Here is a 26,943-nt window from a genome sequence, read left to right on the forward strand (position 1 = left end):
ATTTTGCAGTGGAGGGAAACAGTGCTCAGAGAAGACGGGTAACTAGCTCAAGGTCACCCAGCTGGTCAGTGATGGGAGCAGATGATGGGCCCAGCAGGGAGGCAGGCAGTAGTCCTTCTTCTCGTGTGGTCAGAGCTGTGCATCACAGCAGAGGGGGTCCACCCTGGCGGCGGCGGAGATCCAGATGCCTGAGTAATTGTAGAGGAATGCGGCCCCCTACATTCACTCTCTGCTAATGAAAAGAGCCCCAAGTTGTGGCTCTGCCAAGTCTTTTGGAATGAAGTGCAAGCGTGCATTTGTAATTAGCAGCCGCTGTGCAGACAAATGAGAAGTATGCAAAAATCACTTGAAATGTTATAAAAAAATCAGGCAAGAGCCTACTTCCATTACCTTGTGTATGCTATTAATTTATCAGACTCTTTTCATTGTTTCTGGCTGAGTTTGAAGAGAATAATAAACAATCATAGCAATAGCTACTATTTATTGGCCCTGGGGATGGGCCAGATTCTGTCCTTGATGCTTTATATTCTTCATTTCATTTAATCCTCATGTCATCCCAGTATGTTGGGTGTTATTGTTCCTTCTTTTTTTTTTTTTTTTTAAACAGAGGATGAACTAGATGTTCAATAACTTGCCCAGGGACACACAACAAGGTAGTGATTTATCATGGAGTTGAACTTGAGAGTCTCTGGCTTCAGAGCCCAAGTTCCTTCTGTTTGTCCTGGGACTTGCAATACTTCCTGCTCCTTCAGGGTGTCCCACTCACATAATAGTGTCTATTTGGTGTGATTCAAATTAAGAAAGTTATGTGGGCTGACTCCTCTGAAGACCTGTGTGCTTCAGCTTGAAGATGCTTTTATGGATAAAGGTGACTTGATCGATGCTAAATGTCACAGGATCGTTCCTGGACTTCTAATTTGATTCCAGTATGTATCAGTCAGTTAAAAAGGACAGAAACCTAATTTATTGGATCACATGAATGAAAAACCCAGGGGAAGGGAAGGCTTCAGGCACTGCTGGATCCAGGGATTCTAGTTGACGTTAGAACCTAGTTTCCCTCTTTCCCTCTCTCTGTTCTGTTTCTTCGTATTAGCTCCATTCTTAGGCTCCCATGTGTATAACATTCAGGTTTATGTCCAGTGAGGAAGAGAGAGGGTCTTTGATGATAGGGCTTATATAAATCCCAACACTGATTTGGAGAATGGAGTCCAGGATGTGGCAGTCCTAAGATGCCCCCAAGGACCCAGGTACCCAAGTTCCTGTTCTATCATCCTTGGTATGTGGCTTATACAGAATCACCTCACTGTCCAATAGGGCTGCAAGAGGTCCAACAATCACATCTGAGTTCCAGGAACAGAGAGAACAGAAGAAGGATCATTTTCTCTCTCATTAAGAGCCTTTTCAAAGCCCATACAAGTCTTTGCTTTTATCTTACTGGCCAGAACTGTTTTCATTTGGCCACATCCAGCTGCAAAAGAGGCTGAAAGATGCAGCATTTATCTCAGCAGCAGTGCACTTGGACAGAACTGGGGCGTGTTAGTAAGGAGGAAAGGGAGAGTGGGTGGTAGATGAGCCACTAGAGTTTCTGTCCCAGGGACCATTGCCAGGTGCTGGGGAGGCAAACCACAGGTGCCCACCCAACGTGGCAGTGAGTGCTGTGCTGGGGTCTAAAAACTCCTCCTTAGACGTGAATATTTTTGAAAGAGTGCTGGATTAGAAGTCAAAAGTTCTGATCGCTGATTTCAGCTCTGCCACTAACTGGCCATGTGGTCACATGCACTTCATCTTGCCTCTTGTATCTTGGTTTCTCCACCTGTAAAATGGGAACAGTAGTCACATCAGTCAGATATGCCTCTGGCTGCAAGCAGAGAATGCCTGACAACCAGTAGGGTGACCAACTCATCCTGGTTTTCCTGGGACTTTTCTGAGTTCAGCACTGAGTGTGTGAGAGTGTGTGTGTGTGTGTGTGTGTGTGAGTGTGTGTGAGTGTGTGTGTGAGTGTGTGAGTGTGTGTGTGAGAGTGTGTGTGTGTGTGTGTGAGTGTGTGTGTGTGTGTGAGTGTGTGTCTGTGAGTGTGTGTGAGTGTGCGCTCAGTCGTGTCCAACTCTTTGTGTCCCCATGGACTGCCAGGCTCCCCTGCCAGGCTCCTCTGTCCATGGAATTTTCCAGGCAACAATACTGGAGTGAGTTGCCATGCCTGCCTCCAGGGGATCTTCCCACCCAGGGATCAAAGCTGCATCTCTTCTGTCTCCTGCATTGGCAAGCAGGTCCTTTACCACGAGCTAGCGCCACCTGGGAAGCCTTTAGCACCGAATGTTAAATGCGGCATCCTGGGGAAGCCTGAGTTCTAAGCAGACTGGGATGGTTGGTTCATCTAAGTAGCAGTAACTTAGAAGGGCATTTTTGGGACTTCCCTGGCGGGCCAGTGGTTAAGACTCTACCCCAAGACTTTGCCAGATACCATAAATCTTGGTGTTTGGGGATGTACTTTCAGCTGGGCCTTCCAGTTTATTCTCCTCTGAAAGCAAGGCCCAGCCCAGCAGCTGGGTGGGTAAGACTGAATATCTGAGGGCAACAGAGTAAGGTATTGCTTCTCTTCTGCCAGCGCCTCTCTTTCCCCACAACTGTCCCCAGAAACCGTGGGTAGCTCTCACTGCTGAGTAAATTTTATGCCTATTTCAGCCCCCCCGAGCTTCTAAAATGAGACACTTCCCATTTAATCATCTTTATGGAAAACAGCTCTATCTATTTAGCAGTGGTTCTGTTAAATGGCGTCACTTACCCACCTCCTTGGGCTTGTCCCTTATTAAATGGCGGTATCATTTAGAGAATGATTCTCAGGACTTCTTTTTGGGGTCTCATGTATATAGAAAAATGAACATGGGAGAGTGCCAACAGCTATCCAATAATTCAGACCTGGGATGTAATCCTATTAGGTGTTCCCCTGTGTTTTTAAAGGCAAGGCTAGTTGGTGGCTTTAAATTTATTACAACAAATTTATTTATTTGCACATTTACTTGTCATTTGGGTAAGTGGCATGTTCTTTTCAGAAAAGAAAATGAAAGAATAGCGTGGGCTCTATTTTATGTTTTTAGACTAACTCCCACAGTATCTTGTCATAATACATGGATGTTGGTGGAGGACCACTTTCCCAGGTGGAGGTGATTTCCAGGCAGAAATCATCGGGTGACCCAGGGGTGGTGGTGGGTTATTTGCTTAGTTGGGGTGCCAGTAAACAGGATTAGATTATAATGAGACTCATGCCACCGTATATATGGACAAATATGGTTGATGTGTGTGTGTATTTTGTAGGCCTCTGTATAGAGTAAGGGATTCACAGATTCGTTTAGTCAGCAAATATTTATTGAGCACCTACTATGTGCCAGGTGCTATCAAAGACTGCTGATACTGTCGTGCAGGTCCTTGCCCTCATGGAGCTGGTCAGCTAGTGGAGAGAGAAGCCCATGAGCGATAAATATATAAGGTATTGGATGATAACTAGGCTCTTCCAGGAGGATGAAGCCGGTAAAGAGGCTAGGTGTTTTAAAGTATACATTTTATTTCTATTCAGGTATGGTAAGGCCAATAGGTCAGGAGACAATTGCCGTTGAAAAGAGAGTTTATTATACTCATCGTTCCCCAAAGAAGGGTATGTCCCACACTGCGGGGGGCCACGTGGGGAAGAACCAGGTCTGGTCAGAGGCAGAGGGAGGGGAAACTGTGGGCAAGAGCTTTGCTGTGGTTTTAGAGGGAAGGAGTGGGCGAGGCAGGGTGAGCAGGCTTAGGATGGGCTGGTCTGAACAGTTTCAGTGAGCTCTGGTCATGGGGCTGTCCTTGGTGGTCTGATCTGGCGCTGGGGTGATCAGGACGGGTGGAGAGTGGCCTGGTGTGTGAGACCCCGAGAAGGGCGGTGGAAAGAGGTGGTCGAGGGGATGGCATCCAGGTTGGCTGCTTTGCATTTGAAAAGCACACTTGCAAGTGTGTGGTCCCCGGTCTCTAGGAACTGGCCATCCTGGGAGAAGCAGCCCCTCAGAGTCTGCCAGGCCCTGGGTGTCCAAGCGTCAGAACATCAGTGCCCTGGGGCATGCTGGGAGCGTGGTCTTTTGTGCAGGCTGGCGGCAGGAGGTCAGATAAGGCCTCTCTGTTAAGTGGCGTCTGAGCAGAGACCCTAATGAGGAGAGAGAGGGGCACGTGGATGTACCCTAGGGAAGAGCCGTCCAGGCAGGGGAAGCAGCAAGTGCAAAGGCCCTGAGGCTGGGCCATGTTTGGCCTGTTTGTTGAGTAAAGAGGTTGGTGTAAAAGCAGAGATAAGGAGAAGACCAGGCAGACCAGCTCCGGCAGGTGGGGCTGAGAGACTCCAGCTTTGACTGAGTGGGATGGGACGTCATCTGGTTGGGGGGACACTCTGAACAGCGGGTGAGTGTGATCTGACTTGCATTCCAACAGGGCCCCTCTGCTGCTGTGCTGAAAGCTGATGGGAGGGGAGGCAGGCAAGCGGAAAAAGAGAGGAGGCGGCTCAGGCAGCAATGCACGTGAGAGAGGCCGGGGGCCGGCCCCATGGAGCAGGCTCAGTGGGCGAGTTCCCGTGTACGTTAACAGGACTGGGTGGGGAGACAGGAGAACACTGTCTTTTTTTTAGGCGGAATACTGTCTTTTTTTTCCTGAAGGAAAATATATGTAAGGCCATTTTATTAATAACAAATGCAAATCTGAATGTAAACCATGCTTCCTTTAGTTGATGCCTTTTTTTTTTTTTTTTTTTTTGCCATATCAAGCAGCTTACAGGATCTTAGTTCCCCAACCAGGGCGTGATTCCAGGCCCCAGCAGTGCAATCTGAGCCTTACTCACTGGAAGGCCAGGGAATTCCCAGCTATCATCTTTCTCCATGCTGGTACAGCCCTGGGCACCTGCACCCGGATCGTCCCGTCTCTGCAGAAGTCTTTTCTCACGTGTCTTTCCCCACGGATCCAGCAGCCCCTCTGTGGCAGGGACTGAGTCCAGTTCTGTGGTTTGCTTCTCTGTTTTGTCCCCAGCTGCTCTGAGAGGGCCGGGCTTCAAGTGAGGTCTCCGGAAATGTTTGTTCAGAATGTCCCCTGTGCAGACCTGGGTATCCTCCCTGGGAGGAAGGCTGCACCCAGGGGGGCCATGTTTCCGGGCCCACAGGCTCCCTCGACAGCTGGTGACATGCCTGGGGCCTCCCACCTCCGGGCTTTGCGCTGACTGTCTGGCCTGCTGGGAGTGGTGCCCCGCCCACTCCCCAGGTCCTCATTGTGAGTCACCTCCTCTGAGAGTCCCTCCCCGACTGTCTTTGGGGCCCACTCTCTGCCTGTCCTCTGGCCCTGGTCACTGTCTGCCGGGTCATCCTGTGCTCACCATCAGCAAGCATTTTTTTCAGTTCTCATTTCACTGTTTCTCTCCCTCTCCCCATCCCTGTGCACGCCCCGTGAGCACAGGGGCCTGGTTCTGGAATGTTCACTCTGGTAGGGAGAGGGGTCGGGGGTCAATCCGATCCCCTCCAAGGGGAAGGGGCCCACGCCCAGCAGCTGCGGTGCCAGGGGCTACAGGCTTCCGCCTGCGCTTCCCGGGAGATGGGCTTGGGTGGCTGGAACTGTGCTGCACGACATTCTGGGGGTCCAGGCAGGAGGTGAGGCGTGTGGGTCCAATTACACAAGTGCAAAGGCAGATCCTATCTTTGTGTTGGTCACTGTGAGTTTGTAGAACATTAATCTTGATTTTAAAATTACTGCATTAAAATATGATTTATCTTGATGACCAAGTTTGTTTTTTTTTTTTTTGCTCCCCTAAATTCTGTGCCCAGGGTGGGAGGTCCCAGCCCTGCTCACACGTGGGCCTAAGAATCTGTGTCGAGAAATCAACCTTCCCCAGCGCCCACTGTGAGTCTTAGGGCAGCGCCAAGTTCAGCTGGAGATGGGGGCATCTCCCTGCGTCCTAAAAAACTAAGACAAATTGGGGAAAGTTCTGCTTTGCCATTTCCCCCGGAGCAGTGACTGTCACTTGCCATCCCCGGCTGTATGGAGTTAGTTGCCTGTATGGGGGTCAAAAGGAAGGCCCCCATTATGGTCAGGGGAAGAATTGGGCCCCTACTTCAATCAGAATGGCTTTCATTTAATCTGATTTATAGCTGGGCTTCTGCATCAGATTTCATATTGCTTAAAAAAAAGAGTGGAAAAGCCACGATGGTCAAGTTGATGATGGTTTTAGAAGTGGCTAGTTAGCTGTCCTGAGGCCTTGGGATTCTTAATTTGGACCAAGGATCCTTAAGCCCACTTTGGGCGTGAAGGTCAGTATCTTGGGCTCCTTTGTCCCTCAAGGGAGGTCTTGAGAGGTGCCCATGTTTGGGTCTCCACCTTGGCCACCAGCAGAGACCAGAATCTGGGCAAGAAGATGCCAGAAACTTGGACCTTCAGTGACCCCGGCTCCTCTTCTGTCCCCGGAGTGGTGGAGGCATAGCTCTCCCCGCAGCGAGGCCCAGTCAAGGCTCCCCCAGACCCCACCATTTCCCCTCCCCGGAGTTTTTCTTTAAAATTTAAATTCATTTATTTTTAATTGGAGGATAACTGCTTTAAAATATTGCGATGGTTTCTGCCATTTACCCGCTTCTCCCTGGAGTTTTTAAAGGCTCTGTCTTAAATCTCTTCGAGTGTCCCATTTCTGTCTGTCTAGCATTTTCAGCTATCTCCCATGTCTCTTAGCCACTTCGGAGTGGGGAGAAAGGTCATTCCATAAATCTAAGGTATTATTACTGTGACAGCAGTGCCCAATCGCTGTAACGCCCACCAGGCTGGGGATGGTAGAGCTAATTAGTCGGAAAACTTACTTTTCAGGCGTGAGTCACTGGGAGCAGGTGTCAGGGGAGCCTTTAACGAGGCTCTCGTGACTGGTGTGATATTTCCAGCCTGCATCCCCGCATGTCTACTGCGCAGAGGGAGCCCTTGTCCAACCTCCCCACCGGGGAATGAGAGAGAGACAGAGAGGGAGAGAGAGACCCGGGGATGGGGAGAGCGAGAGGCGCCCAGAAGCCCCAGTGTCCACCGTTAACAGCAAACGCCTTTCTGCTCTCGGCGGCCTTGCTGGTTCCCCTTGCTCTTTCACTCTGAGTCCCAGCTGCGTTCTGGGCCCGCGTTAGGTGCTGGGAGTCGCCATGAGCCGTGTGGCCGAGTCCCTGCCACTTGCGCACGGGGCTCCTTGGGCGGGAGACAGACCGTAAGGGTGGAGCAGAGAAGTGAAGGAGGCGGTTCCAGGGCCCATCAGCGGGTGTGAGGATAGACTGGGTGAGGGAGACAGCGGTGGCGGGGGCTGCCGGGGCGGACCCTCTGCAGCGAGGGTCAGGGCGGCGGTGGGACGGAGCCAGCTGCGCAGTCTGCCCAGGAAGGCTGTTCCCCGAAGAGGGACTGATGTGTGAAGGCCCGCGGTGGGCAGGGGCTGGGTGCCTCTACACCGCAGCTTGCAGGCTGCTGTGACTTAGCGGAGTGAGTGAGAGACAGATGGGAGAGACGGGGCTGGAGAGGTGGGTGGGCCCAGGCAATGCCAGGCATTTGGGCGTCATTCTCAGCATGATGATACCTCTGTGGGTTTAGGCGGGACGGTGATGGGGCCAGAGTTGCTTTGTTTACTTTTTTATTTTTTGGCTGTGTTGTGTGGCGCATGGGATCTTAGATCCGTGGCCAGGGATCAAACGTGGTGTCCCTTGTGCTGGAAGCGCAGATTGTTAACCACTGGACTGCCAGGGAAGTCTCAGGTTTATCTCAGAGCTTGCTTTCTGCAGCTGGCCCAGGGGAGGGGGTGAAGACAGCGATGCTGCTGCAGCATCAGTGAGGGTGGAGCAGGCACGTGCCCACCACCTGGATGGGAAGCCCCTCCCCAGATTGGCGCCAAAGGCCTCTGAACCCTGAGAGCACAGTGGGTCTGGTGGGCTGGCCTGGGGCTCAGGCCCTACCCCGCATCTTCCGCACTACACGAGGTCGTGAGGTGTTCCGGTCGGGTGGGTGCTCTGCGGGTCTCAGGGGCCCAGAGATACCCTTGAGGGCTTCAGACTGTGCTCTCAGGTGGCCCAGAAAACTGAGGTCCATTTTTCCAAAGCATCAATCTAATGCAATCTAGGTTTACATTTAGATTTAGGTAAACGGTTTGAAGCATTCCCCCTCCCCCCAAAGTTAAGATCACTGTGGCATAGCATAAAAAACCCACACTAATTTTTAAAGATAAAACGAAGTGACTCCACCTTCGTACTCAGCAGGACTGACTCGATGTCCACTTCGCTGTTGGGGGTGCCTCAAGGGAAAAGTTTGAGAAACAGACTTTAATGTGCAGAAGAGGAGATGGGAGAGAAGAAAAAGGTGGGGAGGAGGGCCTCGGAGAGGGGAAGAAGCGAAGAGAGAGAAGAGCGAGGGGATGTGGTATTTACCAGCAATTTCCCAAAGGGGTCTACCCTGTCTCTTTCCGCCAACCTCATGGGGCCTCACCGGGTGTGAAGGACCCGAGGAAAAAGGCTAACCCAATACTTCTGGTACCACACTGGCTGGCTTACTGGAAAGGGCCATTTCCTCTCTTCACAGAGCCCCAGGGAAGGCTTTCTTCTCTTTTTCACCGGTTTTCTTTAATTGCACGCGATCCGCACTCAAGACGGACTTTTAGCTGCTGTTTGTATTGTCCCCTAGGCGGCCCCACAAAGCGAGTCTTTGCTGGGCATGTTATTTACATGGTGGAAAGAACAAGCCATCTCCTCACTAGGGAACAGGCGTGGGGGCCTGGGTGGGAGGGGCCATCAGGGCTGTGTGCTGGGCTTGGCTTCTGGACGTGGGGGACCAGGGACGCCCTGCCGGGGTGGGGCCATCTTCCCTGGGGCGTGGCTCAGTCCGTCCCAGGCCAGGGCCGCGCTCAGAAGCAGCACGTGCCTTTGGAGGCTTCTGCAGCAATGGCGATAGCGTCAAGCCTCAGAGGGCGGGCAGGGCTGGGGGCGGGGGGCGCGTCCCGGCGGTGGCGGTGTTGGCGGGGTGCGTCGTCTGGGCTCAGTTATTGTCTCTGGTGTCCGAGGAGGCACTTCCAAACAAGATGTCACTGTCGTGGGACATGCTGCTCAGCTGCGACTTCGTCTTGATGAGAAACTGGGTCCTGCGGAACATCACCTTCTCTTGTTCCTGCTTGAGCTCCAGGTAGGAGCGGGAGAAGGTGTGGAAGATGGAGGTCACGGGGAAGGCCATGAGGAGGATGCCGCTGAGGATGCTGCTGAGCGCCACCACCTGGCCGGGCGTGCTCCTGGGTACCATGTCGCCGTAGCCCACGGTCGTCATGGTGATGACGGCCCACCAGTAGCAGGCAGGGATGCTGGTGAACTCGGGGCTGTCGGCCATCTCGTTCTCGATGACGTAGAGGAGCGGGGCGAAGAGCGCGATGGCCACGCAGAGGAAGAGCAGCAGAAGCCCGAACTCGCGGGTGCAGCGGCGGGCCGTGAGCCCCAGCGTCTGCAGCCCCAGCGAGTGGCGCGCGAGGCGCATGACGTAGAGGATGCGCAGCGCCCGCAAGACCCGCAGCGCCAGCCCCACCTTGTCCAGGTAGCTGTTGCCCGCGCCGGGCTTGCGGCGGCCCGAGGAGGCGCCGTCCACCAGCAGGGTGACGTAGTAGGGCAGGATGGCCACCATATCGATCAGCGTCAGCGGGCTCCGCAGGAAGGCGAACTTGCTGGGCGCCTGGATGAGCCGCAGGAGGAACTCGAGGGAGAACCAGCCCACGCACACCGACTCCACGATGAAGATGTTGCGGCACATCTGGGAGCACCGGCCCTGGAAGAGAGAGCGGGGGTGGGGGTGGGGGGGGGGGAGGTCAGCGGTCCCACCAGCCAGGAGTGCGGGGCTCGTCCTGGGGGGGTGCTACCTGGGCCAAGGTGGTCTGGGTGTGATGCCTGTCCCTGGGTCCCCTCTCTCCGGTTATGCCCACTGCCTGGGCAGTCCTGTGCAAACCTGGAGCTTGAAGCACCTTCTCAACCCCGACTATCCCTAATCTCTCTGCAGCCCAGACCTCCCTGCTGAACTCCAGACTCCAGACCAGTTGCCTCCTGGGGCGTCTGATAGGTGTCTCAAACTCATCACATCCCCAAAGGAGCTCCTGACTTCTTTCTTCATAAAATTTATTTTTATTGAGATGTAACTGACATATAACAAATACAAGGCATAGTGAGCTGATCTGACACATTTACTGATTGCAATATGAATTCCACCAAGGGTGTATGCATACTCAGCTGCTTCAGTCGTGTCGGCTCTTTGCGACCCTAATGGCTGTAGCCCGCCAGGCTCCCCTGTCCGTGGGATTCTCCAGGCAAGAAGTCTGGAGTGGGTTGCCATGCCCGCCTCCAAAATATGTTTTGTAAGTTACTTATTTACTGTTTTTACGGTCGGTCTCAGCCCTGCTCACCCACCTACCCTGCTCCGGAAGACTGTAGGCCTACAGGACGGTTTGTGTATTGCTCACTCTCAGGCCCCAGGGCCAGGGCAGGTGATCGGTTACCAGGATGATCTGTTGCCGGGATGGATGGCAGAGCACTGGCCTGTCTTTAGACAGCGTGCCAAGTGAAGGCCAGGCAGGCCAAGGGGAACCAGGGGAGGTGGCCCAGGTTGGGTGCAGGCCCGCTGGGGAGCCTGGCCATCCTGCTCGGCACCCCCGAGGGCTGCCCCAGGCCAACTCAGTCTTGAGGCTGCCTCATCCATTTTTTTTAAAGAGAGGCTGGGAACTGGAGTTTTACATGGAATCTCCTGGGTTTTAAATGTTGTGACAATTCGCTACAAAGAAAGCACTCCACATTTCATTCAGACACATCTGCGCATTTGCCACGCAGGCTGTCAGGTTCCTGCTCTGATCTGCAGCGTGGTGGACCATCCCCAGTTTAGACCTCAACCTCAAAGGGGCTTGGCAGAGGGGAAGGCATAAATGGTTCTACCTGGGGCATCTTGTCAGTTCTGGGGCACAGCCGGGTTCTATCAGACTCGCCACACTCGCTCTTTCTCTGGGAATACATGAGAAGCTGGAGAGATGAACTGATACTTGGTGAGGCTTGGAAGTCTCAGACTTCTGGGACAGGAAGCCCCCTCCTCTGGGAAGCCTTCCTGGAGTGCGTCCGTCCACGTATCCCCAGCACGGCTGGTGGGCCTCTTACAAGAGCCCTCTTGGCTTGTGCCCCATACTTACGGTCACGGGGCTGTGACCGAGGCTTGATGCGCCCTGAAGCTGGAGACTCACTGTGGTCACCCTGACTGCCCCATGGAGCCTGAATACAGGAGGCACTCAAACGCCTGCTCGGCTGAGACAGTGAAACCCACTGGTCCCCCAAACGAAACTGAAGAACAACCTTTTCACTGAGTCGTGAAAAAGGCTGGGTATCTTTTTTTTAAGCAGGTATCAGAAGTTGAATAAAATTGTGGCTTTATTAGTATTTTCCTGATAAAATCAGCATGGCGGGTGTTGGGGCCAAGAAGAAATCAACACTAAGCGTGGGTGCTTCCAGATAGGTCTCCAGTGACACGCACTTGCTCTTTTTTGGGAGGGGCGTATAATCCTCATAGTGATGCCTGAATGTGCAATGCCAGGCACTGTTCCAGTCGCTTCTCACTCACTGAACCCTCCCAGCACTGTGAGCTGGGCCTGTTCACCTCTTCGACGTGGGGCGTATAATCCTCATAGTGATGCCTGAATGTGCAATGCCAGGCGCTGTTCCAGTCGCTTCTCACTCACTGGACCCTCCCAGCACTGTGAGCTGGGCCTGTTCACCTCTTCGACGTGGGGCGTATAATCCTCATAGTGATGCCTGAATGTGCAATGCCAGGCACTGTTCCAGTCGCTTCTCACTCACTGGACCCTCCCAGCGCTGTGAGCTGGGCCTGTTCACCTCTTCGACGTGTCAGGAAACAGAGGCACAGAGAGGCTGAGTGACTTGTCTACAGAAGCACAGCCGGAGTGTACGAGGTGGAACTCACGTTCAGGCCGCCCGGCTCTAACCCTGCCTGGTTCATCACTACCTCTCATGCATCGCAAGTGTTCACTTTACTAACTGAGAGTTCATTTTACTGATTGAGTATTTTCCTAACACTGGTTTTTAAAACTCAGTGTATTCAAAAAGAAGTGTCAGAAACTCCCCGAGAGTTATAAATGTAACACTATTGCCACTTTCCCCACAATATGTGTGTGTGGAAAAACCCTCACGTGGTGAGTGGTTTTAATGTTAACCCAGAGGGTTCACATAAAACCCCTAGCACATACATGGTACACAGCCAGTGCTCAGTAAATGCTGGCTGGCATGATATTTATGTTCAGTTCATACTGCCACACCTATTTCTCCAGTGCCTACACAAGTTGCACCTGTCTGAACGTTCCAGTCTGTCTTGAGCCTTGACTCTGGAACCCCTGCGTGTGGGGAGAGGGTCCCAGAGATGGGTCTCATACAGACGGAGGCTGACCTGAGGGGCTGCCTGAGGGCCCAGGCTGCCACGTGGGACCCATACTTCCATGATAAGAACCCAGACTGCAGACTCAGTTAGACCTGCATCTGGGGGAGCTGCTTTTCCTCCGTGTTCTCAGCTGTCAAGTGGTGTGGGAACAACTCCCATACTGGGATGCTGGAAGATTTGCTGGGGAGATAGGAGACAGGCAGAGCCGCAGCCCAGCCCTTTGCTCCCATTAGCCGCCGGTAAGTAAGTGGTATCCCTGAGAACTGGGCATGCACCCCATCATGCCCTGGAGTAAACACGTATGGGAACTCCCTTCTTTAACAGAAAGCAATGCTTACTATTTGAGGTTGCCTGCACACACACATCTATCAGTGAACATCATATTCAGGACCCCAAAGAGCTTTCTGGGATCTTTTCATGTAAGGGAATTGGGAAGGCTGAGAAAGAATGCAAGCTGATGAAACAAATTTTGGTGGTGCACGTCACGTGCTCAGCTTCGGGCCAGGCACATCATACATCGCGTCATCATCCATCCATCCATTCATTCAACAGAGTGGCTGAGCGCCTCTCCCATGCTGGACAGTGTTGCCGTGGGCAGGGGGCACAGCGCGGACCTGAACAGGCTGTGGAGCTCAGGTCTGCATGTGGAGGAGGACGACACATAGGTAGACACTTTTGTAAACACACGTAAACACAACGATGGAGTGGGATGCTACTGAGCCAGTGCGGTCAGGGAAGGCTTCCTGGAGGAGGCGACAGGGCAGGCAGAGAAGGACGTGCCCTTCCGGGCGGGGAGTGGTGCCTGCGGCAGCAGCCCCGCCCTCCCCCAGGGCAGGGGCGGGGCCCTTACCTGCTCCTCCTCCTCCCTCAGGCTGGGCAGGGTGCTGATGGAGAGGTTGACGGCGGTGACCGTGACAAACAGCACCGACAGGCAGGCGAACACCTTGCCGGGCAGCCCCGAGTGCGGCCTCTCCACCATATCACGCAGCCGCCGCATGCAGCGGCCCAGGCGGCCCTCTTCCTCCGCGGGGCCCTCGCTGCCGGGGTCCTCACTGTCCAGCGCGTCGTCCTCGTCCTCCCGCTCCACCGTGTCGGCGAACTCCTGGATCTTCTGCAGGTAGCGGCGCTTGCAGCAGCCGTCCAGGTGGTCCTCGGCGATGCCCCAGTAGAGCAGCTCCTCCTGGAAGGACAGGGCGCACATCTCCCGCAGCAGCCGCAGCTTGCCCGCGCGTAGGAAGGTCAGGATGGTGCCGAAGGCGCCCGGGTTGCGGTCGAAGAAGAACTCGTTGCAGCTGACATCGTAGTCATCGCACACGTTGAGGATGTCGTCGAAGTTGGTGCAGGCCTTGAGCTGGCCCAGTCGCGTCAGCGGGAACTCCTCCAGCGTGGTCCAGGGCAGCGAGTACTTGATGCCACCCACGTTGATGATGATCCGCCGCCTGCGGTCCTCGGGCTGGCCGCCCTGCCGGGGCTCGTCCTGCGGCCGCAGCCGCTGGGCCCGGCGGTAGAAGACACCCTTGAGGGACTGGCTTTGGGGAAAGAAGGCCGGATGGAAGGAAGCGTCCGACGTGCAGCTCAGGGCGCTGTAGTCGTAATCAGAATTGTCTCCCGGTAGGAGGGTCATTTTGAGCTTTCACATCCCTCTCCGGCCTGGGGGCGGGGTAGGGGAAAGGGGAGGAAAGAACCTCAGTGACTCCCAAGTCTCCGGGGACAATGCGGATCCTGCAGCTAATTGCCGATATGGACCGCATTGTGGTCCCCCTGATTCATAGGGGGAGGCCCTAACCTCCAGCTGGATGGTGTTAAGACGTGGGGTCTTCAGGAGGTCATCAGGCTGAGATGAGGTCAGGAGGGTGGAGCCCCCAGGGTGAGATTAGTGCCCTGATAAGGAGAGGAAGAGACACCAGGGCCTCCTCTCTCTCCACCGAGTGAGGGCCTGATGAGAAGGCACCCAAGCTGCAAGTTAGGAAAGCAGCCCTCCTCAGAACCCGGCCTGACCTCAGACTCCCAGACCCCCAGATGGAGAGCAACCCATGTCTGTTATTTAAGCCCCCTGGTCTAGATACTCTGTTACAGCAGCTTGAGGGAAGATACTCAAGAGTCAGAAGAGCCACTCTATGGTTCAGCATCTCCTAAACTTCACCATTCCCCCGTATCCACATCATTTACACCATAAAAATGCCCTGAGTGCTATTGTAAGCCAGAGGCTTCAAGCACTGGGAGTTCGCAGCCATGCGTAATCAGGTGTGGCCCCCAACCCCACGGAGCTGACACAGCCTACATCGGTACTGTGACTTACTTAACGCTTTAAGTTTGTCCAACTTTGGGGGATATTTATTTAGCTTGGAAAGGTAGTTTAGTGTGGGCCAGTGGTTCTCAACCAGGCTTGATTTTGTCAGCAGGGGACAGACAGCAGTGTCTGAAGGCATTTTTGATTGTCGCGACTAGGGGATGCTACTGGCATCGAGCAAGGATGCTACTAAAAGTCCTATGGTCAGATCCCACAACAGAGAATTATCCTGCCCCCCATGTCCATAATGCGAGGAGGAGAGGCTCTGCTGTGGTGGTTATGAGCGTAGATTTGGAGCCTGAGCACATTTTCAACTTTGATGTTGAATGTCCTCATCTGTAAAATGGGTATAACCATACGATCTACCTTATAGGATTACTGAGAAGATTCAGTGAATTATGTACCCAAGACCACTGAACACAGTATGTGGGACATGGTAGGTACTCAATACTTGCTGTCTACTATTTTTTTTATTACTTTATTATTATTCTGTTTTATTTTATTTTTTGGTTGCACCGTGTGGCTTGTGGGATCTCAGTTTCCTGACCAGGGATTGAACCCGGGCCATGGCAATGAAAATGTGGAATCCTAACCACTAGGCACCAGGGAACTCTCACTGTTCATTATTATTACAAGTATTAAATTCAAAGGGACCGCCTGTATTCATTCCAGGCATGGAAAACACATCACTTGCCATAAATCAGAGGGAATGTCCAAGAAATGTACAGTTGTCATGACAGCGACATATTTTGCTCATGGGTCAGCAAACGTTATCTCGAGGACCCAGGACTGAGTTGGACAGCCTCGCTCACTCCTCCAGGACGTCCTCCTTGGCTCTTGCAGCTAAATCAAGTGTCATCCCCACTCACCCCCGTTTATTTTTGCCGCGCTTGCCACCCGTTTCAGAATGATCTGGTGCAAGCCTGGCTCCTTCCGTAGACTGCTTGCTCCCTGGGGGAAGAATGTGCTCTACTCATTTCCAAATCTCTGTACTCAGCAACATAAATGCTCCAAGAAATGCTCAACAAATAAGCACATTTCCTGTTGGTGAGGCCAACCTGATGAGGGCACTTCCAGGAAACCAAGGTAGAAATCTCAGCTTATACAGACTTCTTCCTCCCCCGTCCTACAAAGCTAAGGGTTTGTGCCATTAGAATCAGATTGCTTATGCAGTCACAGCTCATGGGCTGCATTTGGTTCACAGATATTTTGCCTGAGAAGATTTTGAAAAATGGAGACATTGGCTGACTCATGTCAATGTATGGCAAAAACCACTACAATAAAAAAAAATCATATGTTTGTTTTGGGGGGGAAATCAGATTATCTGCAACCTTTGCTCCAGATTCCAGCTGAGAAACGCCTGCCCCCTTTAGGCAGGGCAGGCATGCTACGATCCACCATCATCCCCACCTCTCCCTGTTGTCTTCCTGACACCCACTTTACTTCCCTTATGTATGTTTCCTTCCTGGTCACTGTGGGCACTTGAATTTGACACCCCTAGATGACAGCAACAGAGCTCTCCAGAATTAAGCTGATCCGGGGAAAAGTAGTGTAGTAGGAGTCTATCATACTTGGCTGTTACAGTTTTTCTTTTTACTTGGACTGCACCGGGTCCTATTTGTGGCATGGGGGATCTAGTTCCCCGACCAGGGATGGAACCTGGACTCCCCGCATTGGGAGTGCAGTGTCTAAACCATTGGATCACCAGGGAAGTTCTAATACTTTGCTTTTAAAATTCACCATCACTCCCCCCTGCCCCAGGTCAATCACCCATGGATGCACATGGTACCAGCCAAGTCTATCAATTCCAAATGGAGACCCGTTTCTGATACCTGAGTGGCCATCCATGCTATGGGCATGTTCAGGGGAAACACACGCAGGTGCACACATATACACACAGCCCCGGGTGGATGCGAAGCAGTGTTTAACAGGAGCCACGGAGGTTTCCGCATCTGAGAGGGGCAACTTCCTAACCAAAATTCTTTCACAAATGCAAATCATCACTCCATGCATTTATCTTTGGGGCATACTATCATTTCTCAGCTCAACTTTTGGAAAACTAGGGTACACCTGTGTTTGAAAAAACATGATCTGACTTTAAAGCGTTAAGCGTGTTTTTAACGTCACCTAAAATTGGAACTCGTCTCCTCAGGCAGAGCCTGCCAGAATCCCTTGGAGGAGGAAGATGGCTTTTAGTGCCACAGCTTTTCAGCTATGCTGCTTTATCTTTGCCACCAAAGACAAGAGGGAAAACGACATTCTGTTTGGCAAGAATAGTGATGGAGGCACGGGAACCTTCCTCTCATCCTGCAAGCTCTGGAGAGCGCTTGTGAAACCCCACGTCTGTAATCACCTCTTTTCTTGCAGAATTTTTTCTTTCAACCCTCCTCGCTTTCCCTCCAGCAGAAAGAAGCTCCCCCAATTAGCAATTCCTCATTTTTTCTCTCGTGATCTGTATCAGCTGTGAGTCAAAGCCTCAGCCTCCTTCATGGAAAGTTGTCCTATCTCAGAGACAAGTGTGGAGAGGAGAGAAAAAGATGCTTCGTGCAGGCTGCTTGTACACGGAGGGCCAGGGGACCCGGGGGAGGCTCAGATGCTGAATTTGCTAAACAAGGGAGGGGCACGCTTGCCCTGAGCTTTTGGTCTTGGGGTTGTCCAGCCTGATGGGGGTGCAGGTAACAGTTTTGCCTGCTAGAGTCTCTGGTAAGGTTCATAGATCAAACAGGCTCCAAAGTCCTGCTTCTGGAAAAGAAAGCTACTTTTCACCCAGTCTGATATCCTCATGAAAAAGCTGATCTTTTAAAATTTAAAAAAAAATTTTTTTTTCCCCTACTGTTAGGTCTGTGAGCATGGTGGGATCTAGTGATTTTGCCTCTTAGGGTCTATGTATCTACTTAGGGAGGGGAAGCTGTTTAAGAAAGGGTCTCCGATGGTGGGAATGAGAACTCCTGAGGGAGCTGTCATTCATTCATTCATCCAACACTACCACGCGTAGGACTGGGCCAGGCCTGGAGGCACAGCAGAGGGCAGGACAGACCCAGTCCTGTCCTTACAGAGGTGACGTTCTAGTCTCTAAATAAATACACAGATCATTTCAGGATGTAATGAGTGTTGTGATGGAAACAGAACTAGGTGACCGATGGGAGATGACCAGGGTGGGGGTGGGGGTCAACGTTAGCTGGAGGGACCCAGGAGGGCTTCTCAGGGGAGGGGACCCTGGGGCAGAGCCAGCCCTGGGAGGACCTGGGGAGAAGTGTCTCGGGTGGAATTAGAAGAGCTTGCTCCTGACCTGGGGATGGGACTGGATGGTCAGACACCAAAGTAAAGGACAAGAGGCCAGGCGGAGTGAGCGAGGGGGAGGTGGGAGAAGATGAGTGTGTGGGGGGTCAGCCGGTGACAGACGTGCTGGGGTTTGTTCATGGGCGGGCCATCCTCGGGAGATGTCCCAGGCTGGGCTGGGGAGACCACCCTGTCTCTGGAAAGAGACCACCGAGGTTTGGAGCAGTGGAGGGGTCTGGAGAGTCAGGATTTGGGGTGGGCTTTGGAGAGAGAGAGCTGAGGCGACTCTTGCTGTGGGACGGGAGTGTGGTGAAGGGGAAGGACAAGGATGCAGGGTGATCCCAGGGGTGCCATTCACCCAGGTGACCGACAGGTGGCGCTAGGAGGCCCAAGTTGGAGGCAGCCTTTCCTGGCTACAGGATGATGGATGGAGAAATTGTGGGCCAACCAGACAGAGACAGGGGTCAGGGATGGGGCTCCCAGATGGGTGATGGGTGGTATCAGAGCACCAAGGCCGAGCTGATGATCACTGGGGAGCAGGCGGGGGAGCTCTGACCTGGCTGGGCTGGACGGGGCAGGAGGGCCCGGCGAGCAGGGACATAGCAAAGCCTGCGGGCTGGTATCCCCTGTGCTCAGCACCCAGCGCCCACCCCCTTGCTGAAGCTGCACACCACTCCAGCCGTGAGTGTCAGTGCAGGTAGACACTCCCCCACCCTACCCAGCCCTGGCCAAGAGCTGTCTGTGTGCTTATTCTGACTCCTGGAAGCGGTGACTATCTTAGCTTCTCTGGCAAGCAGGAATCAAGGTTACAGATGGAAATAAGGTTGCTAACCAGCTTCCTTTGAGGTGGGAAGATTTTCCTGGACACTCTGGGGGCCCCATGCAACCATCAGAGTCCTTAAAAGATGGAAGAGAAAGGCAGGAGAGTGCATCAGAGTGATGAAATGCCGTGAGAAAGACTCAACTGGCCAGTGCTGGCTTTGACGATGGAAGGGGCCACGAGCCAAGGGAAGCGGGCAGTGTCTAGAAGCTGAGACGAAGAACAGACTCTCCTCTGGGCTCTCCAGAAAGGAGCACGGCCTTTCCATGCCTTTATTTTAGCCCTGCAACACCCATTGAGACCTCTGTTCTCAAGAATGTGAGGCAGTAAGTTTGTGTTGTTTTAATCCACTCAGCTTGTGGTGATGTGTCACAGTAACAGTTGGAAACAAATACAGCCAGTGTTGAGAAAAAGCTGGTTAGACTCCAGCTTGGGGGTGGGGTGGGGGGTGGCAGTTTGCTGACGACCTCAAGGTGGGGAAGCAGAACAGCCCGCTAGCTCTGAAGTCAGGAGACCTGGGTTCAGGGTCTCCCGTGACTTTGAACAAGTCATGTCCTGCCTCTGAGATGCAGTTTCTTTATCTGTAAAATGGGGATATTTGTTGCTCTGACCTCCCAGAGTTATGGTCAGGACTAAAGCAGAGGACACAGATGACAGGTGCTTGGCCCAAAGCCTGACCTGCAGGGGACCCTCAATGGGCCTGCTAGTATTATTACTATGAGGGGGATCTGTCATTCTCCCCTCTTCCAGACAAGGGTGACTCCTTTCTTGACCTGATTAGGCAGGACTGGACCCCAGCATTGTCTGACCCCCGGCGCCCGTTGCTGGAGGGAATGCAGTAATATAGCTTCTGGGAAAGCCTGAGGGGTACCAAGGAGAATGAATGATGCTGGTGTCTTATGACCCGGGAATCCCACTCTTGGGTATATCCCTCAGACTTGGATCCACAGGGGTTATGACAGACATTGTCTGTGATATATTGTTTACATTCCAATCCTTGACTCAGGATCTGCTTCTGGGGACTCAGATGTTAGCAAGAAACAAGGCACAAGAACACAGAACACATCTTGTGTTGCTTTGGTGCTAGGGGTCTCCCAGTGTCCCTCCCGGGGGTGGGGGAGAAGAACAAGTGATCCAGATGGCAAAAGCCTGTAGATTGCACAGGAACTGGAAGCAATGGACTAGATGCAGGTTTAGCAACACTTTAGATCTTAAAAACATGGTCCCAAGTGAAAAAAAAACAACAGAAGTTTATAGCACTTTGCTGTTTATGTAAATGAGCACACACACAACAGTACATATCTTATAAAGACTCGAGCACATGTAAGGATCTCTGTCAACCACAGGGAGGGTGCCTGGGAGGGCAGGGGGAGGGAATAAGCTTGGGGATTGGAACGAAGGGAACAGTGACTAAGACAGCCTGGTGATGCAAAGCAATATGAATTAAAGAGTGTGGTTAGCACAACCCTGGGTTTTAATCCAGGTTAGAGAAAAAGAAGAGCACAAAAACTGTCACATCACTGGGTTTTGCATCTCCCTGGACTCAGTTCAGATACAGACCCCCAGGTCCCTCCCAAGACCCTCTCATCAGAATCCTTAAGGAAAGGGGCAGGAACCGGCATTTCTGAAGGCTCCCTGAGAGCCTGCTGATGTCTGAGAGAGAGGAAAGGCAGGGGCCAGGAAAGCCGGCAGGCCTTCCAGGTGCTCTGGGCTTTGGCTGGGAGCCCTCTGCCTGACTTCCCAATCTCCTTGGGGTTCTGGAAGGCTCTGTGGGTCCCACATGAGTGGAGCCTTGCTGGAGAAGTGGAGACCCTCTGGTTTGTGAGAAAATCTTTCCGCTCTGGGGCTGCCTTGATCAAATGCCCCTTCACGAGCCCACAAATCTGTGGATTCTCCCCAGGCAGCTTCTTTTCCTCCTGGGAGAAAGATGACGTTCAGAAGCTGTGACAGAGGGCTGAGTGTACATTTCCAAAGAGAGATGTTCACTGAAACCAGAGGGGTTCTGAAGGGCAGCACCCCCAGCTGGAGGCTGCGCTGTGACCAGCGTGTGACTGGGGTGGGGTGCAGGGCCCGGGAGCGGGGGTAGGGCTCCGGAGAGGGGAGCAGGGTGGGAGGAAGATCTCCGTCAGGCTTGTCTGGCTATTGCTGCTGCTTCTGCTGTTTACCTTTCAGCCTGATACAACCATCTGTATCCGCCAAATCGTCGGCCCTCTTCTGGGCCTGTTTCCCCCAGAGCAGGGACAAGCATGTCAAGCTCACCAGGCTGTTAAGAGGATCTGGGGAATGGAGGTTTCACCCCCATTTTACAGATGAGGAAACTGAGGCTTTGAACGGTGAAAACTCATGACTCTGGTGGCAAGTGGTGAAGCCAGGTTCCAACTAGGTCTGTGGGACTCTGAGCAAACCTCTTTGACTCTGCATTCTACTGTCTCCCTGCATCGCTGGTTCCTGGTGGCGGCAGGGTGTCCAGCACCAGCAGCAAGCCAGCGACTGGGTCTCTTGCCTCTATTTTCTAGGCACAAGCTTTTGAAGAGTCTTTGGGGATGGGGAGAAGCCCATAGCTGGGGAAACATCCTTGTTTCTACCGGGAATTTGCACAAGAGCAGAGTAAGGAATCAACAAAACTGGTTTCATCGAGTTCTGGGTTGCCACTTCAGCCCCTGGGCAGAAGAACTCTCCTGTGGGGTAGCAGGTACCAAGCAGGGCTAGGGGTGTGGCCTCTGGACCACGATGCCGGGCCCACTGTTCACCAGCTGTGCGGCCTCCTGCAAAGAACTGTGTCCTTAGCTGTAAACTGGGGTGTCATCACACTCGCCTCCTAAGTGCCTGGAGCCATGCCTGGCACATTCGGAGGGCCCCCTGTTTGCTAGAACGGCTTCTGGGCAGCATGCCTGGCACCTCACCTGCCCGCTCCTCCTCCGGCATTTCTTTGCTCAGAGGAGCAGTGTGAAGCCGACGACGCCTTCCGGAGACCTCAGTGCCTGCTGGCCTCCTCTGGCTGAAGTCGAGTCCCTCACTCCGCTGGGCCTCCGCTTCCCCGGCAGTCAACAGAGACTGCCGAGGCACAGGCCTGCGGTCGGCAGAAGGGTGGCCTCCAGAAGAGGTCCGCACCCCAAGCCCTGGATGGAACCTGGGCGTGTAACCTTACGTGGTGAAAGGGAGGATGTGACTGCAATTAAACTGAAGATCTGGAGATGGGGAGACGGCCCTGGACCGACTGGGGCCCAGTGTCACCACAAGAGCCCTTATCACAGGGAGGCAAGTCCATGGGGTTGCAAAGAGTCAGGCATGGCTGAGCAGCTGTCACTCAAGGGGATCAGAGTCAGAGAAAGAGATGTGATGGCAGACGCTGAGGCTGGAACGTCGTAAAGCCAGGAGCCAAGGACGCAGGGAGCCCCTAGAAGCTAGGAGAGGCAAAGGAAGGGGCTCTTTCTGCAGGAACACAGCCTTGCTGCCCCCTCGGTGTCAGCCCACTAGATCCATCTGGACTCTTGAGCCCCCCAAACGGTAAGATGACAAGCTTATACTGCTTTAAGCCACTATACTGTTAGTAACGTGGCAGTAAGAAACGAACCAGGCGTAGTGCAACTTTTTTTAAAAAACAAAAAAGCATTCCTCCCCCGAGCTCCTCAGGCTTTGGTTTCTTTCTGTCCTCCCCACATTTGCCAACCCGCGTCATCCCTTAATGCCGAGTGGGTTTCGAGGGGGACTCCAGCGGTCTCTCCCTGCAGTCCTTCCCCTGCCAGGGGAGCTTCATCTGTCATGGTCAGGGTTCCTGGCTGGGCTGACTCAGAGGCGGATCATGCCGCATTAATCCTCAATTAGACCGTTAATCAAAACGGATCCAGCCGTTAGGCTGGCCCAGGCCCTGGCACACCGGATCCCTGTGAGATACTGTGCCCGCGTGGGAAATCCATCTTCCCTGACGCTCTCCTGTCCGCCCTGATTACGGTCCAAGGAGGCTGGCCCCCGGCCCTGTTTCCAGTGAGCTGGGGCCTCAGTCACCAGGGTGCGGGGATCTTGTGGGAGCTGGGCTCTCTCCTCCACCCCACCTGCCCCCTAAGGGGGAACATCCAAGACCCCCTTCCCCACCCCCAGATAGAGGTGGCCCTTGGAACCTCCCTGCAGTGTTCCTCTGGCAAAATAAAAGCACCTGCACGCTTGCCTTCTACCACGAGGGGCTTTGGGTCGGGAGCCAGGAGGGTCCTTTTCTGTTTGTCCCCTGGCAGCCTCTGATTCAGGAGCACAGGGGGCAGTGGGGACCTTGGGGCAGCAGGGGGGGACACCGACTTAAACAATCCTTCGCTTCTTGCTCCTCAGTAAGTGTTGAGGCCACGTGTCTGCGGTCAGCTGCGGTGGGACGGAGCGGGGAAGGAGGGACGGTGTGCCCTTGAGGCCGTCATTCGGGTCCTACCTGAACCACCGTGACTCCATGCGTGGATTCTGTCAGTCAGATACTGTCTGCTAGGGAACAAAAATGGCCAGGAGGGACTGAGTGTTGGCAGCTAGCCTTCCTTGCCTCCCCCTTTTCCAGCTGCCATTTTCCAACCATGGGGCTCCATCTTTGGGTTTAGTGACCCAACCAAGGGTGGATTTCCAGACCCTCTATCTCCGACCACTGGAAATGTTGGCTCTGCCTCACATATTTGGAAAGGGGACATGGAGAAAGGCCGGCCAGATCAAGACGCCTTTGAGGGGCCCCGGGGGTCGACTCCTCAGTCCTGGTTGGGGTCTCTCAGAGCGTCTCTGTGCCCTTCTGATCTCTGGGGCATCGTTCTCACCTCTGGCCACGGCCCAGCTGTGTGGGGTGCAGGGAATTCAAAGTGGCGGCGGGATGGGAGCCTGACTCCCAGATCTGCCCCCTGACAGACTCCAGAGCTCCCCTGGCCTGGCCCTCAAGGCTTGGGACAGGGACCAAGGTTGTACACTCACAGCCCCTGTGGGTTTGAGTCTGTCCCATGACAGACATCCTTCCACTGGAATGGGCTCTTAGGGAATGGTGGATGAAGGCAGTCCCAGGAGCCATCATCGCCTGCCTTTCAGACCTGCCTTCCCTCCCTCCCCGCTTGGCGGCTGCCTCTGCAGAGCTCCAGGACGGAGGACACAAGGTCAAGCTCAGGTCTGACAGCTCCTGAGAGTCCACCCAAGAAAGCCGGCACGCGCCCTGGCTCCGGCTCTGGGGCCGGGTCGCCAGCAGTGCCAAACCTGCCTTGGAAACGTGAGCGGGTGAGGCTCCCCGGAGCGATGCTGAGTGTGTGGGTATCAAACACACCCTAGTGAATAAACCTCGGCTCAGATTCATGGAGTCAGAAGAAGCCACCCTCCTTAACACACTCGATGAATCAGAGCGGTTCTGGCTCCCTTCTCTCACCTCCCCTGCGTTTATCTTGAGGGGTCAGCAAAGGGGGTCTCTGCGACTGCCCCGTTCACCTTGCTGACGCCTGGCACCCTGGATGTGCATGTGGACAGCAAGTGCTTCAGGAAACGCTGGCTGGGTGGACAACTTCCGTAGTACACCCCATCGGGGGAGCCTGCCTTCATCAATCTGGTTAGATGGGCTTTTCTCAATCCTCCTCCCCATTAAAACCCTCCCCCTAAGGAGCTTTTTAAACGTCTTTTCTTCTTATCCAACAACTTATTCCAGCCTCCCCCTCCCCTTGAGAATGAATGCAGTAGAGGAACCAAGGAAAGGCCATTCTGCAACCTGTCCAGTGACCAGCCTGGACACAGGGGGCGAGGGGCGCTCTCTCCAAGGGGCAAGCCGGCTCCTTCCTGTCCTGCCCCCACCCCACCCCTCTCCCGCCCAGTTCTGTCCCCAGCACAGCGCCTCAATAACTGTTAGTGAGATCATGAACAGCTGAGATTCGGCAAGGTGAGATGCACATAGTAGGCGCTCAACCCATCTCCCAACCAACCCGTGAATGAATGAAGGAGCTTCCCTCCTTCCCCTCCTCACCCAAAGATTCCATCCAGGCTGAGCCCCTTCTGGGCAGGGAGACCCCCGAGGGTGAGGAGGCCACCTTCCCCTCCAAGGAACAGAGTTGTCTCAAGCGTCCCCAGCGCCTGGCACACAGTGGGTTCTCAATAAAAGCTTGTGGCCCTAATGAACGACTCAATAAACCCCACTGACGCCAGGCTCCACTCTAAGGATGGAGTGAATGAGCGGGTGACAGACGGACGCCCCCCGCCCATCCAGCTCTCCCCAACACCCCCTCCTCCCTGGATCCTCCTGCGAGACGGCGAGAAACCTCGGCCACAGCTGGGATGCGGCCCCCGCCCTGTCACTTCGCGCACCAGGGGACCTCAGGGGAGCGCAGAAGCCGGACCCGCACGGTGACGGCCGTGCGCAGCTGCTCCCGGGTCCCCTGTCGCCCCAGACCGCCCCCCTCGGCGGCTTTCCCAGTCCCCGTAGGGGCCACAGCTACGTGCGGCTCCCCCCGCTGGGGCCCGAGTCCGCCCGCCCGGCGGCGCCCGGCGGGGCTGCAGCGCGCCAGGGTCCCACCTCAAGTTCTCGGCACGGCGTCCCCGCCGCGGAGTTGGCCGGGCCGCGGCTCGCGTCCCCCGGCGGCCGGCGGGTCCCGGCGAGGACGCGACCAGGGGCTGGAAGCCGCCCGCGCCGCCTCCCGGAGCGGCCGGCCAACTTCGGCCCCCGGGCCCCTCTCGGCTTCAGCACCCGGATCGAGGGCCACCCGCCTGTGCCTCCCGGTCCCCGCCGGGCTCCGAGTGCGCCGGGAGCGCCGCGCGGCCGCCGCCGAGGGAGGGAGGGAGCGGGGCGGGAGGCGGGCCGGAGGGAGGGGCGGGGCGCGGGGCGGGGAGCGCGGGCGGCGGCGGGGAGCGCGGGGGGCACGCGGCGCCCGCCGGGGGTGTCCAGCGGCCCAGCTCCGGGCCTCGGCTCTCGGGTGCGCCGCGCGGCGCCGGGCTCCCTCCGAACCTCCGCTCGGCCGCCCGCGCCGAGCGCCCCGCCGCCGCCCTCTCCGCCTTCCCCCGCGCTTTCGCCCTCGACCCCCGCCCGCCCGCCCTCGGGGTCCCGGTGCTCAGCTGCCCTCGGGCTGCAAGCGCCCCGCGGCGCGCAGGCCTGCCGGGGTCACGTGTTTCCCCGGCCCCGCAGGTCGCGGACCTCTCGCGCGCTGCCCGGGGCTCCAACGTGCCACATAAAGTGCCCCCGCTCCGCTGCCCCGGGGCGCGTGCCGCGCGGGCCGGGTCTTGTGTCTTTCCGGGGAGGTCCGGGTGAGCCGCTGCCCCTGGGCGCCTCGTGCGGCCGCGGGGCAGGACCGCAGGCGCCGGGCGCCGTCGACTTCCTAGGACGGCCCGTGCCACGCCAGGTGCCTTTCCCTCCAAGTCCCCGTGCGCCACCGCCCCAGAGTCCGCGCGGCCCCGCTGCCCGCACCCCTGCCATCGCGGGGCACTCGGACAGGGCCCTGGGGTCCCGAGCCGGCTGAGAGCGACGCCTCGCCTCGGAATGGGTAGGAGTCGCGCTTTTGCCCGGGTGGTTGGGTTGGAGGGTTCTGCCGGAGAGGGGGGCTCCACCGCGCAGCCGGCGTTTCAGGATTGCTGGCCTCGCGACAGCGCCCCCACCCCACCCCACCCCACCCCACCCCACCCCACCCCCTTCCTCTTTTCCTTCCAGTCTCTACGCCCTTTTCCACCATCAGAGAACCAGGCAAGGTCGTGAAGAACCTGCCCTGGGAACAGCCTGTGGCCTCCCCCTCCTCAAGGATGGGGAGCGCCCCCTCTTTCTGGGAATAGAGTTTGTTGTTCGTTGAGTCGCTCAGTTGTGTCCTACTCTTTGGGACCCCATGGACTGTAGCCTGCCAAGCTCCTCTCTCCATGGGATTCTCCAGAAAGAATACTGGAGTGGGTTGCCATTTCCTTCTCCAGGGGATCTTCCCGACCCAGGGATCGAACATGCACCTCCTGCATTATCAGGCGGATTCTTTACCACTGAGCCACCAGGGAAGCCTGGGAATAGGGTGAGAGTGTTGCTTATTAGGCAGACGTTTGTTCTCTGATACTGTTGAGGTGACCACGACAAGAAATTGCCCCCCAGAAGTCATGTTCTTCTGGGAGAGAGGCAGGACTAGGAAGGCCACCGGAGGCG

General features: G+C 55.0%; 1 protein-coding gene across 1 annotated transcript; it reads right to left on the reverse strand.

Annotated features, from left to right (window-relative positions):
• Positions 1 to 3,601: 3,601 nt before the first annotated feature.
• KCNG1 (potassium voltage-gated channel modifier subfamily G member 1) lies at positions 3,602 to 25,579 on the reverse strand. Its single transcript, XM_020888789.2, has 3 exons — positions 25,348 to 25,579; positions 13,307 to 14,106; positions 3,602 to 9,801 (listed from the first exon to the last, which is right to left on the reverse strand). The coding sequence occupies exons 2-3, from the start codon at positions 14,078 to 14,080 to the stop codon at positions 9,031 to 9,033; spliced, it is 1,545 nt and encodes a 514-aa protein (XP_020744448.2). The 5' UTR covers positions 14,081 to 14,106; positions 25,348 to 25,579; the 3' UTR covers positions 3,602 to 9,030.
• Between the last annotated feature and the right edge of the window lie 1,364 nt (positions 25,580 to 26,943).

Source organism: Odocoileus virginianus, chromosome 9, assembly GCF_023699985.2.
Source record: "Odocoileus virginianus isolate 20LAN1187 ecotype Illinois chromosome 9, Ovbor_1.2, whole genome shotgun sequence".
Taxonomy (NCBI): Eukaryota; Metazoa; Chordata; class Mammalia; order Artiodactyla; family Cervidae; genus Odocoileus; species Odocoileus virginianus.